Below are 17,122 nucleotides of genomic sequence, written 5' to 3' on the forward strand. Positions count from 1 at the left end.
TCGTAATACTCTTAACAGTAGGCTAATTTGAGAACCTAACCACAGTAAAAAAAAGTAGATTTCACTAGCTCTAACTTAAAAAAGAAGGCAACTCCAATAGAATTGTTACTTCTATACGTAGCAAAGTTTAAAACCTAAGAACATGCAAAAAAATTATTTTGACAAATTTAGGTTACCTCTGCTTCTACATCCACATTCTGTTTCAGAAGCAACTTCAAAATGTCAACATGGCCATTCTGACTAGCAGCTTGCATAGCTGTGTGTCCAGCACATTGTCCATTCACCTAGAAGCATATCAATACCTTGAGGTAAGTTGCAAGATACACACACCTATGAGATACTTTAGAAGTATACGTGCAAGTATATTAGAAAACTTAAAGCAACAGCATGCATATGAAAGTATTAAATGAACAATTTTTAGACACCTGCCTTTCTAGCACATCTACATGATCTCCTAGGTCTTCTCTATTTCTATAGCATTAGCTAGACTGAAGGAAAGAAGCAAGAAATTGATTTATTTCAAACATTAAGACCTTAACAATAGTTGGATTAGAAACTTTGTCTTTGGGCTACTGTAAAGGCAAGATTTTGAGAACAGGTCTCAGAATGATACCAGTCCTCTGCTCTACAGTGTATTCACCTTCATTTTCTAATTTATGGCAACAACAGAAGTCAGCTTGAACAAAATACCAGGTTTTGTATGATTTTGAGCTACAAATCAATCCTCAGAACTGAAGGGAGTTTAGTCTCTTATCTGCAAGAATTACTACTGCTCTAGTGAGAAAACATCTGATTGTGATTTTCCCTGAACCTATAATTCTTAAGCATTTTATTTTTGACCTGTCAGTACTAGGTGATTAGGCAAGTTGGTAAAAGGAATCTGACAGAACAGATAAGCTGATCTACCTTTTAAGTTAAAAACAAAATAAACCCCACCACAACAGCAAAAAAAAAAAAAACAAAAACAAACCCAAAAATAAAAATCCCCCAAATCTATCCCTCTTCCCTTCCATCCCCCTGGAAACAAAAGCTGAAGACCCTTCACTAATTTTGAGTGTTTGGTTGTCTGCCCTCACTCTGGCAGAGAGATGCTGGAAGGTATTTAATTCACAGCAGACAATGGAACACAAAATCTGTCAGAAAAAAGGTGTAAAGCCTATTTTCACACCAACCCCCAACACATTTCACAAGACAACAAATGGGAGAAGAGACACTGGAATCAGCTGTAGTACTTCTATACAGATACTCTACCAGCTGGCAGAGAGTATCTAGGACAGCTTCACTTCCTTTAGCATTGTAGGTCCCCAGAACAGGTCCTCCCAAAACACAACACTCACATCTACATCTGGCCTCTTCAGCAAGTCTTCCACTTTAGCAACATCTCCATTGGCAGCAGCTTTAACCAATTCTTCATTGAGATCACCAGATTCTTGGGTTTCAAATAATTTCTTCAATAGCTGGGACAATCTCTCTGTAATTATTAAACAAAGAATAATTCAGATTACAGTTCTAATCACACAGTAACAGAAAAACAATGGCTAAATCTGCCATGTTTCTAAAGGCGTGTACATACTAATACACAAACCACCATGAAATGGCAGCTGTAATTTACTCAGTTCTGAGTAAACGCTGCACTCCAATACCCTTTAGACATTGGAGACTACCACTTAAGACACTTCAAAGTTGACTGAACTTGTCTACCACAAGCTTGTCTACAAATAGCTTTTCTACTACAAAATAGAGTAGGATGGGGAAAAGGTAGAAAACTTGAATTTACATATTGACGATGTAAGAAGCTTTTTAGTCTTCTAGCTTAACTTAAGGTATACCCTGCCCTCTGTGATTCGAAGCACTAACTTGTATTACTCTTCTACCTAGTTTTATGGCCACTGTGATTTTGCCTTTATTGAAGAAAACTCCCTAAATCTATGCCTCCCTAAGAAAAAGTCTAGAAAACTATGTAGAAAGGTTTTTTGGCATTAAAGCAAATATGTGAAAAGGAAAAAACAACTAGCTATGACCAAAAAAAGGAAAAACATTCTAGTTTAATTGATCTGTGAAACAGCCAACAGAACATAAAACACACCGGATAGCTTTTGTACCTTGTTATTAAATGAATGAGAACAGGTTGAAGAGAATTGAAGTGTGAATACATGAACACAGACTAAAAAGTCCCACTGCAACTGGTCAAAGGATATCTGACTAAATTTTAAGACAGAAATTCTAAGGAAATATTATTATCCCGAGTAACTGCCTGCAGCAGATCCCTCGCTAATGCTTGATATCCCACACCACCTATTAAACGAAGGGTCTGCTTGTTTCAGCCAGCGACACTCTCTTCATGCCTTAGTCCCTACTCCAGTCTCATGTCCCTGCTTATTATTTCAATGTTAAAGATCTTAGAGAAGACCTCCAAAGACATACCTGTACTGTGGCTAAACAGAAACCCAAATTCAGCTTGGTGTGTTTGCACCTTATCAAGAAAACAATCACCAATATCTCCATATCAACTGCAAGCTTTTTCTTGTGTCTTTCTCAAAGGCATAACATCAATTAGCCACACCTCAAGTCTGAGTATTATTAACCTTGCATACAAACTCCATAATAGTACTTATTACCTATTTTTTTAAACACAAATACTTGACTATTCTTCAAACTTACCACCAGATGCATTACTTATAGCAGATCCTGCTGATGCCACCTTTGAGACAGCTGCTGGATTATAAGTCCAAGATGTCCCACAGACCTCTACCTTTAAGTCGCTGTCTGAATAAATCTGCTGGACACGACCAACTTTACCTAAAGTCTGCATGAAAGAAAACATCAAATGTACGTAATATTAAAAATAAAATATTTAGAAATCTAAATGTTTTATAACTCACAAATTTTATGAAGTCTGTTGTTTAACAGTACAGTCACTAATACCTTTAGCTAAGTTTCATCAGGTTAAGCAGATTGCTACATCTGAGCAAGGATGCAGTAATCACCACGTTTGATCAAATACACTTTCTCTCACTTAGATGAAAATCACTCTTTCATAACTTTCAGGTATTATTACAAATCGTAACTAGAAATACTGTACAAGTTTTATGATTTTTATGAATCAAAACATACAACTACTTACTGGAAGCATTGCTTCAGCCCACTCTCCATGACCTCTTTGGAGAAGCTTGATTCGCTCTAAATCATAACACACTTGAACAAGGTCACCCACTTGAAATTGAGAGGTACCTCCTTCTGCACCTTGAGCAGCATCTCCACTTCGGACAACATTGGCTTTGGTGAGAACAGCTGGATTAAATGTCCACCTAGACAATAAATCATTTAAAATACATTTTAAACATGTGAAGTTAAATACATGCTTAAAAATTATCTGTTGGACAAGATTGTGCTTGTATGCTTACAAACTTTCTGCAATTGGGTACTACGGCATATTTGTCATTAACTATTTTTGTCCAGAAACTTGTCTGTTGCTCATTAGTTGAATTCTTCCAGGGTAATCTTCAGAGATTTACATTTGTAAAAGCAATGAAGAAATATCCTGCTCCCTCTCCAGGGAGAGAAGGAGACAACTCGGGTTGAACAGGTGAGGATCCAAGCTGCCCCACAAAGGATTTGACTATCAGGGAACAACACAGAAAAACATGGAATTTTGCCTCATCCCCTCTAGGTCAAAAGCTGCAACATTCAGTTATAAAAAACACTCTTCAATTTAATGGATGTTCTACATAACCCTCAATTTTTAAATACTCTAATTTGTACTATAAATTTTATTGGGTTAGATTCTAATGTATAATACGTGATGATGTCTCCTTTATGGGCCATTTGGTCTGGGGTCGACTTTCATTCCGTTATCTGATCTAGTTGAGAAGCACCACATAACCTCCATGAAGGGCAAAGTCAGGGAGGAAGCCACAAGACAGAGCAGCTCCTCTCACTGGCTCTGCAGTTATGCCTTTCATAAGAAAAGCCACTTGAATCCCTTTCAGCTTGTGTAAGCTGGGAAAACAGCTTTAGTTCGCATTACTTTGCAAAATTTTCACCACGTGAAAGAGGCAACAAACTTCTTTTTCCTACTGAAGGTAAGTCTTCATTATACATTGTTGAAGGAATATAAATATTCTCAAGGAAGTCTTAATAGACACAAAAGGAGAACAGAATGTTTCTGGCCTCAAGTGATCACTCACTAGTGCTGAAGGCAAAGAAAGTTTGTGAGAATCAGTGATGAAGGCTATATAACAAACCTGTTGCCACTTGGATATTGTACTACAATGTCATGATCCTCATCAATGCCACAAACTGTTCCAGTTGTTGTTAAAGTTTCAAACATTCCATCAGTCCATCCTCCATGACCATGCTGCAAGGACTGTACAATTTCCAAGTCCAGGTCAATGTTTACAAGGTCACCTATCTGCAATCCACCAGGATTTCTGTTACCATTTTGCTCACCTGAAATGGAATAAGTAGAAAATGTTTAAAGGACCACACTAATTTTTCATGTGATTTAAAGAACAGAAGTCAATTTCTGAGACTTGATGTCTGCAACTGTAGTGGCCAATAGGTAAAAGGAAGTGAATGGGTAAAAAAAGAACTCTGAACCTCTGGCTGTGGAAGTATGTATTTCTTGTCAAATTTTCCAGGCAAACAGCAATGACACTGGCAAATGCTATATACTTGCGAAAGGCTCCACTATGGGCTCTAACTGATATGGTAGTACTTATCACATAGCATTAGACATCTAGATACATAAAAGCTCTAATAATTTTGAGAGTGTCATATACAAAGTGCCATCTATCAGCCACTCAGAGGCTGAAAGATAAGCAGATGGCCCACAGAAAGTGGTTTTGAATTGGGCCAGTCCTTGAATGTGGAGAAAGCACTGGCAAAAGAACACCTCCAAAATTACTCACAATGAAAATCTTTAACCTTGTAAGTGGGGAGATGACTAAAAACATCACCCCCACACCCCCACCAAATTACAATTAAAATGTTCTCCTTGGAAAATGCCTGCTTTCAAAAGATGTGCCATAGCAAAAATTCACTAGCTGGAGGGAAACTTCATACACTCACATGTATCAAGCTGTGTTAACCGATGAGAGAACACATCTGTGGACCCCTCCTCAATGCCAGAACCAGAGGATGGTACCTGGCACCAATCACAGAACACTGAAGAGCATGACAACACCAGAAGTCACACAGCTTCAGTTCAATGGGCAACACCAGTGGCAAAGGACAGGGTGAGCAGAGTTCTTCTACTAATATTGCTGTCTTTAAGGGGAAGGGAGGTGGGCTGTTTCATAGAATGCTTTGGGTTGGAAAGGACTTTAAAGATCATCTAGTTCCAACCCCCCCACCACGGGCAGGGACACCTTCCACTAGACCAGGTTGCTCCAAGCCCTGTCCAACCTGGCCTTGAACACTGCCAGGAACGGGGCAGCCACAGCTTCTCTGGGCAACCTGTGCCAGTGTCTCACCACTCTCACAGGGAAGAGTTCGGTTTTCCTCTTCCAACCAAGAGGTAATAACGAAGAAAGAGCCCTTGCAATGTAATAATGAGGAAGCACAAACAGCCTGACTCAGAGACAAAAAAACATTATTTGGAGGGAGACTGATTCCAGAGCCTGAAAGTCACACCAGATGTTGGCAGCACTAGTTGCAGTGCTAAAAATCTCCAGGTTACAGAACAGCAAAAAAGAGAATCTGATACTTCTGAAGAAACTGCTGAGAAAGAAAACATGGCTATGAATAAATAAATCCTCATGTTCAATAGACTTTGACTTCTATGACCACCCAGTGACCTCTTCCTGTTCTGATCTTAATTTAAAGGACATATAGATGGAATGGTATTTCCAGTCTGCACTCTTGACCTTCACAGTAACACAGACATAACATGGAAAACAGCCACTTCTGCTGAGGACAAAGTCAAAAATTAATTCTTCAGAAAAGCTACTGATACAAAATTCTCTAGATCTAAAACTTAGACAGCAAACACCCCAGACACATCTCTGATGAGACAGGGAAGTCTAAGAAAGGAAGAGACACAGAACAGCAAAGAAGCCCCCACTACATCCTACTCCATATTAGTTAGGGCCCTGCTGGAGTATTATTTGCACTCTACTTAAAATATCACAAAGCTTCAAAAATAACTGTCTAGGTTTTAATGCAATCATACATTTAAATTCACAGCATGTACGTATCTCTGAACTATGTTCAGAAGACAAATAAAAGGGACAGATGTTCAAACAAAGAGTAAGACTGAGAAGATGGAGCATAATGTGGCAAAAATGATGAACTGAGTTCATCATCACCCATTAAGAGCAACTTAATACAGTGGAAGGGGAAGAATTTAACAAAGAACAGTCTCCTGCTATGTTTAGTGATTAATATTCATGCAATCAAATATGGTATCACCCTAAAAGTAAGCTATGTGCAGAAAACAGACCTGTACTTTTAAAGCAAGAACCAAAATGAATAAAGTATCTCTGAATACTTAAGACAGTCTTGTAAGAATGCACAGCTGCGACTCCTCAGAAATATGGTGCAAGACGTGATAGAATTTATTACTTAAATCAACAGCTCCCTTGCCATCCACTTGGCACTGATACCAAATACTTTTAGAAAAGTATTACAATTTATCATTAATGCAGAGAAATGCTATCATTTACATTTCACTAGTAAGTGACATTCACGTGTCGCTTCCAGGTAATTAAATTTAAAGAAAGAAATCCAGACTAAGTATAATTAACACACAGCAAGATAAGTTGGCTTTATCTTCCACTCACCTAACACAGGACAATGGTCCCTGTAGAAAGAGCCTCCTTTTGCATCTTGGACACATTTCAGGTCAGACTATGGAAAGAGATTGAGACAACTTTAGTCCTCACTGACTCAGTCTCCAAGATAAGTTAATAAAACTAGAATTTAAATGTACACAGTTAAGAAAAGCCGAAGTTTTTGTGTACAAGAAAACACGCCCCATGAATTCGTTAGTGATACATATAATCTTAAATACTTTCCAACCTTGATATGCTCAAGATTTTAATAACCTTTACCAATATAAAAGGCTATAAAGGATGAGACATTTTTAACTCAAACACAGGTATTAAAATAACACAAAGCTCCTTTGCATTGTTCTATAAAGTTCTAAAATGTCTAAGAACACAAGCAAGGAATCAGAAAAAACAACAAAAAAATCCCCACAACTATCTGCAGCCAGTGCCCGAGGCCACAGCCTTTCCTGTATTTATCATTCAATGCCTGCCGGTGCTGTCCCCTCTTCCCAAACCTTTTTGACAGATACATGCTTAACTTGGAGAAGAAAACCTGGCACCCAAATTCTACAAGATGAAGAATTTCCAAATAAGAATATACAAAACACAAGGATGTTACATTTAAAAAGAAAACCAAACAATATGCTGAGCTAAACATGATCTTTTTAAAGAGAAAAGTTCTAAAGCTCATCCTCTCAGAGAAACAGACGTTTCCAGTGGGATAACCAACAATTCATAAAGTCAGCAGAATTACTACAATTCTCTTCTATTTTTTTCCCCTGCGTAACCCTTAAAGCCAAATGGCTACCATCTGCTATTGCTTCTTATGGAACAATTCTCACTGAACTACGGCATTTTGTGTGTATGATGAGTTGGGAAGGAGATAGGAAACAGTTTGCAAAATGTGTCAGAATATTCTATGGGATGGGGGAGGAAACAGAGGACAGGTGGTGGTTATGATATAATCAACCAGAACTAAACAAATACTTTAACAATCATTTTTCCCCACACCCAAGATTTATTGACACACTGTGCCAAGGATTAAAATGAAAACTCTCGAGTCTTACAAATCATCAAGGCACTGCTGAACACAATATGACCCTCAGCGACCTCTGACGGCTAAGCAGCCAGAAACAATACAAAACTCAGTGTACATCCTGATCTACAAAGAATGTACCCCCGCCTTCTGAAAAAGTGATGAAAGCAGCCAGACTACAATAACGAGATTTAGCCGCTCCTCAAACCCTGAGACATCAGAGAATGAGTCTGCCCGGCCCAGCAGCAGCAGGCCTGCGACAAAATGCTGCCACCCGGTGGGCAGGTGCCGGGTTTAACTCAGCCAAGACAAAGGGGCTGCGCTGGCCATCCCAGATGGCAAGCTCATTCATTCCCCCAGACCAACAGAGTATTTAACGTGCCCGGGAGCACTTGGTCTCACCCACTGAATACAAACTCTTCGTGTCATGCAACAACCAGCTGTCTGTGCAGGAGTCAAAAAGGGATATACAGGCAAGAACTGTTTTCACATTCTTCACAGCATTAAGCTAGAGCATGGGAGGGTCCTAAATGATTCTCCCAGCCCAGCAAAACATGGGGGAAAAAAATCACCTGCGCTACATCAAGAATTAATGTACAAAGCAGACTGATGGCTAAAAAGCTAGCAGAAGAAATAAAATATTAAGTAAAAGGCTCATTACTATCTTGCAGCAGAAATTACTAGGAAGCAGGTTAAAATTTTATAGGGGGGAAAAAAACCCCAACCAACAGAAACCGACAGATCTGCACTCCCTTTTTACTCTGTCTGTACTGTGCCCTGCACAGAGTTTATTTCTGGAGCATAATGATATACTTCATTGTAAAACTAAGTGGTAGCTTGATGTTCGACCTCAGCTTCACATCTGTCTTTCCTTCACTTACATGATGCAGTCAATGTTAGATTGCTAAGGAGTAAAACAAGAGTCTGATCTGGAATATCACAGAAAAGCAAGCCAACATGTTTACTGAGGACCCAAAACACACAGAAGGACGAAGCACTGACACAGATAATGCAGTACAAACTCATGTAACTGTACATACAGCGAAGAGTTCCTTCAGCAACTCTGCAAACAGCACTAGTAAGAAAAGTAAAATCAAGATGACAAAGGCCTGCAGATGTCTTAGAGAAACATAACCAAACCCTGGAGTTTTAAGATAGGAAGCTGTATTCAGTTGTTCTTCAGTACCACAAAAGCTGGGTAAGCAACTGTAATTCTACTTCTAGCACTCTGCTACTCTATTTATCAGAAAAGGAAAACAAGCTTTCTTTTGCCCAAGTAGTTTTAAGTGAAAAATCGGGTGGTGTTAAGTCCTGGTCATCCTGCCCTGGGGACTGCGTGGCAAGAGGCCCCCCTAGTGAGGATGGAGCACAAACATACCCGGTGCTGTCAGCACATCGCTGCTGCCAGCTCTCTGCTTGCTTGGCCACCTCTGCTGTACCACACCAGGAACCTCACTGGGATTTCTACAAGTTACATGTGTCTCCCTCAGTCTTGTAAATGGATTGAAACAGCAGACTGTTTGGAGATGAGACATCCAAGTGCAAAAGGGAATACACCAAAGCACAAGAGATGCTAAAGTGCAAGTTTGAAACTCAAGGTGACACTGTGCACGGAAAAAGAAGTAACAACAGTGAGGCTGGGAGTAAATACACGGTGGAGACAAATGTGCAAAGTGAAAGCAAAACATAAGCTTTTAAACAGTAACTTGATGGAGATATTCAATGAACCCTTAAGAGGATTCTTTCAAGAAACAGAAAAACAAGCTACAGATTTTGAGGAATTCGTGTAGTTTGAGAAGAGATGGAAGCCCCAGTTAAGGAGGGAATCATTATAAGGAGAACTCAAGGAACAGCATGAGCACGAAACACCACACAGCAGGACTTTCAGATCAGTACAAACAGCTGATGCACATGAGCAGTGGGCAATAATGCATTTTGCCCACAGTGGAGAACTTTGGTCTTCTAACATCTACCTTCTGACTTGCTGGAAAACTTTGCATTCCAGCTGTATGTGACAGGATTACATAAAGATCACGACCTGCTCAGCCAAATGAGAAATACAGAAAAAGTAAGTCTGCTTTGACTTGCCATCCAGTTGTACCATTGGAAATCATCAGCAATTTCACCACCATAAAGACTTCAGAGAATGAAAAAATAAAAATAAAAATGTATGTTTAAGCAATGTCAGCAGTGTTGGCAGATGATGCAGAAGTGCTATCATCCCTGACCCTGAAGAGGAAAACAATGCTGAAGGAGCAGCTGCCTACTAGAGTAACTATTATGTTATTTAAATCAATATGGAATGCCATTCATCAAAAACAGGGAGGAGAGCCTACATGCTTGATAAGAAAACTAAGTGTGCTGCTGAGAAAAAGAAAAATGTTTGATCCAGATGCACTGAAACAGCATCTGACACCAGCAGCAAATACCGGGAGAGAAATTAATAGAGATCTTGCAGATATACCAGCAGGAACTGTGCCACAGCTGCAGGTGTTTGAGGTAGCAACAAATACATCCCTTAAAGGTCATTTTAAGTCTTTTGAACTCTCACCAGTTTTTGGCAAGGAAATAAACCTAGTGCATGTTGCTTTCTCACCTGGTTAAGACAACAAGGAACTGAATAAATCCGTAAAGTTTAGCTAAAAGGTTTATAAGAAATGTTGTATTCAAAACTTAATGAACTTGAATCACTTCCAATTTCAAGAAACTGAGAAAAGTAAAGGCAATAAAAGGAGAAAGTAGAAGATAGCGTAGAAAGCGACTGAAATGGCAAAGAGGTGTGAGGTATAAAAACTAAGCAACAGCCTCCCACAGAGAAATCAGACCTCAGGCAAATCCTGAGTGAACTGTTTATAACCTTACTGTCTATTGATTATAATTACTTATAAAGCCTTCCCATGTGTAACTTTTTTTTAAGGAGGATCATTTTAAAGTCTTCCTTGTGGGTTAATACTGTAAATAACAACATTGGAAAAGGATCACTAAGTACATTTCTGCTTAACAGAAATATGTTTCTAAGTAACTCAGTTACAGAGGGATGAAAAACTTGGCTTGGTTGCAACTATAGGAGAAATGTAAAGAAGTAAGACTACATAAACAAGACACAAAACAAGGTCTGCTGACAAGTGAAAATAAATGCACACATTATACGCAAATATCTCATTCCACTCTGGATTTCCAAACAACTAATCATCTAACTCTGGCCACACTGCAAGTAATATAATAAAAAACACCCACTGCATGTCTAAAAAGTGGCCAAAATTCACATCTGTGTTTTAAACCAGTTTTGATTAGCACCTAGAAGCAACAGAAGGACACTAAACTAACAAGATAATGAAAATTCCTGTTGCTCCTTCCTAAACTCCTCATTTTCAACATACAGGGGACAAGATAAAAGACTAAAGAGCTGAAGATTTGACTTACATTTCAGATCTGACAGTTGTAAATGCAGCAGAAAGCATCTTTCTATATATTTTGTAACACCTGCAATGCCTGGTATGCCAGGACATTTACCTTGGGTTTATTTTTAAAAGTGTCAGTAAATCATTCTTAAAATCCTCTTGAGCAATTTCAGGGATTATCTTTCAGGGTGACCCAAATAAATGTTGATGAACAGAGACTAGTTGTCAACCAGGAAAAGAAAGTTTAAAGTAACATCAAAAACACAAGGGGAAGGAATCTTCTCAACTTCCTTTATGCACTCAACTATTCAAAATTCATGGAAAAAAAGTACACAAACACAGATGGCTTACAGATTACTGTGACAATGATGGATGATAACTACAGCTACTTCTTTCAGAAACTTCACAGAGAAAGCAAGATCCTTCATAATGAAAAACAAGAGGAGGAGGTTAATCACAGCAAAAAAAGGCAAGCAATACCGGGCGGGGGCAGAGAAAAAGGTAGCAAAAAACCAATTCCTAAATAATGAAATTGATTTAGGGCACATCTGCCGATGGAACCGTTACCGGAAGTTTTTATAGCAAAATCATCCTATTAAATAAGTAGTAGACTGTAACGCTTATTGAAAACCAATGGAAGTTACCAGCTGTACATCCTCCATTGTGTGATAAGAAAAAATAAAACCCAGAAACAAGTCCAAAAAAGCTAAATCACAATCTTCTCATTAACCCTCCAATTCCAACATAGTGTATCTTTATATTGCAAAAGGCTATGTTCACACACTTCTAAAGTAGTCAAGGTGCTCAACAGCTCGCTCTGGCTCTAGAATCTGAATACATACGAAGATGAAATAAATGCAAGCAGCGTCAGTAACCATATTAGCCAACAATTTCTTCCCACTATGGATGTAGCAAACGTTATTCAGCCTACAAGCATCATAAACACAGATTTCAATTTGGGAAACTGTGGCCTTTGGCAGGAGAAAGTCCCGGTTTTAAATGCCAGGCTACACAAAGAAAGGCAAGATGCACCTCTCTCAACTATTTCATATGTAAACACAGCAACAACAAACTCAGATAAAAACTCTAAACATCCGACCACAAATAAATTCAAGTTTTCAGCCAGCACCTGCTGCCCACCAGCCAATCCTCTTCTCTCCCAAAGAAAAGCTGGCAGGCCAGATAAATTAATTTTGAGGACCAGATGCAGCCTGTCAGCTATCAAACAAGCAACCCCAACTTACAATGATAAGCTGTGTTTCTTTCATCAACTCCATTTGCATGAGTCAAGTGTTACTCATTTGCAAGCAAGGGGTCTCTTCCCAGCTGTATTTACATGGGTACACACTCTCAGTATTCTTGATTTCACATTCTCCCAACACTCTTAACCAATTTCTAAGTCCCAAAACAAGTTTGCCCCAACTTCACCTGAACTTTGTGATGGTCTATTACTCAGTTTCACATAATAGCATATACATAGTAGTAAAGATTAATAATGAATTGTACACATAGCAAGCAATTAATCAGTTATAAAATTCAGCATTACATTTAAATGACTATTTGTCACAGATCTCCAAGAATCCATTTTGTCTGAAGTGAAAATTGCATTTGATAACGGTATCTGACAAAGATAAAATTATTGTAGGAATGGATTACAATTAGGTAAGCACTATATATAAAGCCTCAAGTTACCCTTTTATACCCTTTTATACGTATGCATATTATTTATATATTACCCTATATATAATATATACATATATGTAGTTTCACGCACATTTTAACAGGTTATATGTTGTTAATTAAATGACTGACCTAATAGTTCTATTTGTACAAATCTTATGGGAAGGATCACCCGTACCCATTCAAATTGACAAGTTGCAGTAATAAATCAAGTATTCTAGAAATGTTTAACACTTTCTTGTGTGGTGGAAATTTGGCACTAGAATATAGATGGATTTACAAATAATAAACATATTTTTTATTATTAAGGGAATATATATTCAGAACAGATTATAACTTATCCTAAATGTATTTTTTTCTGAGGCCAGAAGGAATCTTTAATGATTCCACAGCACTCCTACTTATGCAGACCACAGATTCTAACATAGTAACTGAAATCAAAACAACAAAAAGTTGATCTGTACCTCATTCTACCTACATTTTGTAATTGTGGGAAAGATACCAGCAATTGGTTTACTAATATTATACTACAAAATACTATATATAACTTTTTTCCCTTTTGGCAGTATTTAAGGAATTTTCTTCAGAACTCAGGGGGGCGGAAGAGGAGGCCATGAAGCACACAATTCAATATGGACTTATATTTTATCCTTAGCGTCTTCACTCACCAGAAAAGCTGACCTGCACTACAGACATTTACTCTTTTTAAACCTGACACTAAAATATGTATTTATTGCAAAAGTGGTATTTAGTACTTATTTTTACTATAATAAATTCTATTTCAAGTAAAGCTATAAGGCACAATATTTTACTTTCAAAAAAGCAGACTAGCCATTGTTTAACGTTTTACTACTGATACACATCTGACAAGATGACACTTCAATGTTAAGTTAACATGGTTTTCCTCTGCAGAATCAAACAAAAATAATGCAAAGAAAATGCTAATTAAGATGTTGTAAAGCAGTTGATAATCAAAGTAACCTTTCCCTGACCCACATTAGGATAAGAAAACCCAGCAACAGAAGGCACTTAGGCTAGAGTCTGACCCATTTTCTCTCTAAAGCTGTAGAAGTAGCTGTAGAAGCTAGGAAGTGAAAAAGAAAAATCTAGTGCTAAAGCAAATTAAGGTTGTAACTTAATTCAACACCTTTCCACTGACAAAACAAAAATGCTCTCAAGAGAGTTCTGAGTGTTGCCAGTAATTTAAAATCTGCAAATCCTGCAGTAATCACACCAAATTTTGAAGTGAACTGAAGAGTTCAGGAGTTAAAGAAATACAGTCTTTAAAGAGTTCACAACTAAGCTTCTTTTCCTTTTCTGAATTTTAAGCACAATAGTAGGACGGTAAGATAATCATGTATGCAATGTAAACATTTACTATACTCTGGCAGAAAGCAGCCCTTAACTTGAAGTTATTCACAGGTCTTATAAATTCCCAGATTAGACCTTCTTACTAATACATATGCATGATCCATACAGCTGTATTCACAATGACCTGACTAATAGCATGCAAACTGACAAAGGATATTACAAAAGCAGGATAATAAAGCACAATGAGTTATTCTTACTTCCCTTCCCCCACCATGCGTTTTACCCTTTGTGTTCTTTTATACTTACCATGCCCTCAAAGCCAACTCTGTAAAGGTTTTTAGCTCCATTGTCCCAAAGAACATATGCTGCGCTATGTGGGCTTGACGCACTCCAATCTTGGATTTCAGTTACCTATTCAATTTTAAAAATAAGAAAATTGCTTCTAGAACAAAGACTTAGAAACACAAATTGAACTTAAAACCTCATTCATCTCTCCAGAATATTTCAGGATACAGCAGTTCTAGTGAAGTTAATACAATTTATTTTGAAGCTGTTTTCTGTTTGATACAAGTGTTCCCGTCTTAGGAAGATGGCAGCCTGTATATGTACTTTGTATGCCTATTTCTCTTTTGTGTATGTGGTAGGCAATCTAACGACATAAGTAGAGAACAAAATATGAACTGTAAAAATTTATTTTATGATGCTTCTTATTAGAAACAGCATTTAACTAAGAAAAACAGGACAAAAACTATTTAATTGCTTCAATTTGTCTACTTCAACCTGCATTAGCCTCGCGGTGGTGTGCTATGTTAGGAGACAAAGTTTTATTTCCAGAGCCAACCTGTTCAATAGTACAAAAGGAGAGTGAAAAGGACTTTCCCTGACATTTCTGAAATCATAAGGCCATGCACCAAATTATGAAAACACTTCCATTACTATAAAAAATACATTTCCAGAATTTGTCTTCATTCTTATCTGTATTTATTTTAAAGCTCTTCCTGCTACCTACTATCTGCTTCTCCTCTTTGCAAACATTTATATGCATTTATACATATTTTCAGCTTGCAAAAAACCTGACTAATTTGAGTTCAGCACATAAATCAGACAATGCTGTGTAAGACTCATTCTGCAAAGTTTCAGAGATCTCAAAATATCTTGCCCATTTCACAAGCAAGGGGTAAATAATCAAGCTGGAATAAAAGCTGCCTCTAAACAGCCCTTGCTCTAAGAGATTTAAATTTATTATTTCCTCTCAACAAATTCCAAAATTAAATCCCCAAAAATCCTAAAGCTTCTGCAAACATCTAGGCTATAAAATAGCCTAAGTATCTTATCCAGGAACTTTTGACTTTCGTTTAAATGCTGCTTAAGTGTTCTAAAAACAAATGCAACAAAACCCACCAGTTCACCAAGATATAAGGGCATCAAATTCACCTTCTAGAGCATCCTATATTTGGTAACAAAAGTCACAGTATACACCTCCTGCTGTATGTTCATACTTATAACAAACCTTCATTAGTTCTCAAGGTAAATGTAAGTTGTAAATGGAAAATTTGCAAAGCTTATGATTAGCAATGTATCATTCCATGCAATGTTCAAAAAATCCAGATTATTTTTATTACACAACTATATCAAAACTACTCATATAATGTCCCAAACCAGTAGTATAATATCTATACCCAATGCTTGCAAAATTTTTTATTTAAACTGGAAAAGTCCATATAATTATTAGATAGAAAAAAAAACCCACAAAACCAAAAATCTAGGGTGCAAGTACTGAAAACCAAGAGCAAGAGTTACTCAAATGTGCTGACCCACAAGCAATGAGACTACAGAATGCAGCAATGACCAGGAAGGGATATTCTTGATACCTCTGGTTCTATACCAGCTCTCTCACATTAATGCTGAAATATGTCCCAAGATCTTAATGTTGTTACAAACCACTCTTAAACAAATCCACCAAGACAAAAATTCAGTAGTTTGAAAAATTTTGTGCTAGCATTGTAAAAACGTACATTTAAATTTACAAGAACCAGTTACAGTTTATGTCCCCTCTTCTTTCCAAACGCTTGAGCATTACAGAACAAGATTAAAAGATGTCCAGCAAATTAAAACACTTTTATGATGATATCTTTACTCTGAAGTTAGAAAGGCCACTGAGACCATTACATTGAGCATGCAGAAATGCATCTTCTTATTTAAACCACTTTTAGTTTTACCTTTCCCCTACGCCCATTGCCACCATCTTGATCTTCCCATTGCCAGTCAACTCCTCGCACCACTCTGGCACCTGCAAAGATTCCTCTTGCTGTAATTTTCTTTGATTTACGGCGTGACTCCAACAATACCCTGAAGTTATTAAAAGAAGAACCCACAAGTGTCAAGAGAACAACAAAAGTCCAAAATAAATCTTTGGGGATGGGAAGAAAGGAGAGCATCTTGAAACAAAAATAACCCCAAACACAGACTTCGGTCAGTGAATCACATTCATTCGATTCTCAACTTGAACAGCAGCCCACAAGCTAAAAAGTCACAATCTTCCTAAATCTCATTTACTGTATGTTTATCATTAGTTTTTAATTCTAATGATAATTTTTTCTCCAAACTTCCTACTACCAGTAATAATCTTGCAACCACTTACATATAGATCTATTCCCGTATTATTAAAATCATTAAAGAAACCTAGAGAGTCATAAATAACACATTTCTGTTTCTCTTACATGCACCCTAGGCCAGTATTAATCCCCTGCAATTGCCCTGACATTTTTACTCACAATTATGCTATAAAGCAAGAGCTACACCTGTTTCCCCTCCATGTCTCAATTCATTTTCTACATACTTGCAGCATATCTTGGCAAATTTTATTCAGATCTCGGAACCCCTTTGTTCAGTCATAATACATAATTTTTCTAAAGCAAACCTCT

At 37.6% G+C, this 17,122-nt stretch overlaps 1 protein-coding gene across 1 annotated transcript in view; it reads right to left on the minus strand.

Moving 5' to 3' along the window:
* Positions 1–17,122, minus strand: part of MIB1 (mindbomb E3 ubiquitin protein ligase 1) — a gene marked incomplete at both ends in the record, with an annotated part of 42,988 nt that overhangs the window by 23,644 nt on the left and 2,222 nt on the right. The window contains 8 exons of the mRNA XM_010013325.1: positions 177–284; positions 1,338–1,471; positions 2,662–2,806; positions 3,125–3,308; positions 4,245–4,449; positions 6,783–6,849; positions 14,505–14,609; positions 16,418–16,547. Coding sequence (XP_010011627.1) covers positions 177–284; positions 1,338–1,471; positions 2,662–2,806; positions 3,125–3,308; positions 4,245–4,449; positions 6,783–6,849; positions 14,505–14,609; positions 16,418–16,547 — 1,078 coding nt within the window. The remainder of the gene's footprint in view (positions 1–176; positions 285–1,337; positions 1,472–2,661; positions 2,807–3,124; positions 3,309–4,244; positions 4,450–6,782; positions 6,850–14,504; positions 14,610–16,417; positions 16,548–17,122) is intronic.

Source organism: Nestor notabilis, unplaced genomic scaffold (genome assembly GCF_000696875.1).
Source record: "Nestor notabilis isolate BGI_N333 unplaced genomic scaffold, ASM69687v1 scaffold29750, whole genome shotgun sequence".
NCBI classification, from domain to species: domain Eukaryota; kingdom Metazoa; phylum Chordata; class Aves; order Psittaciformes; family Psittacidae; genus Nestor; species Nestor notabilis.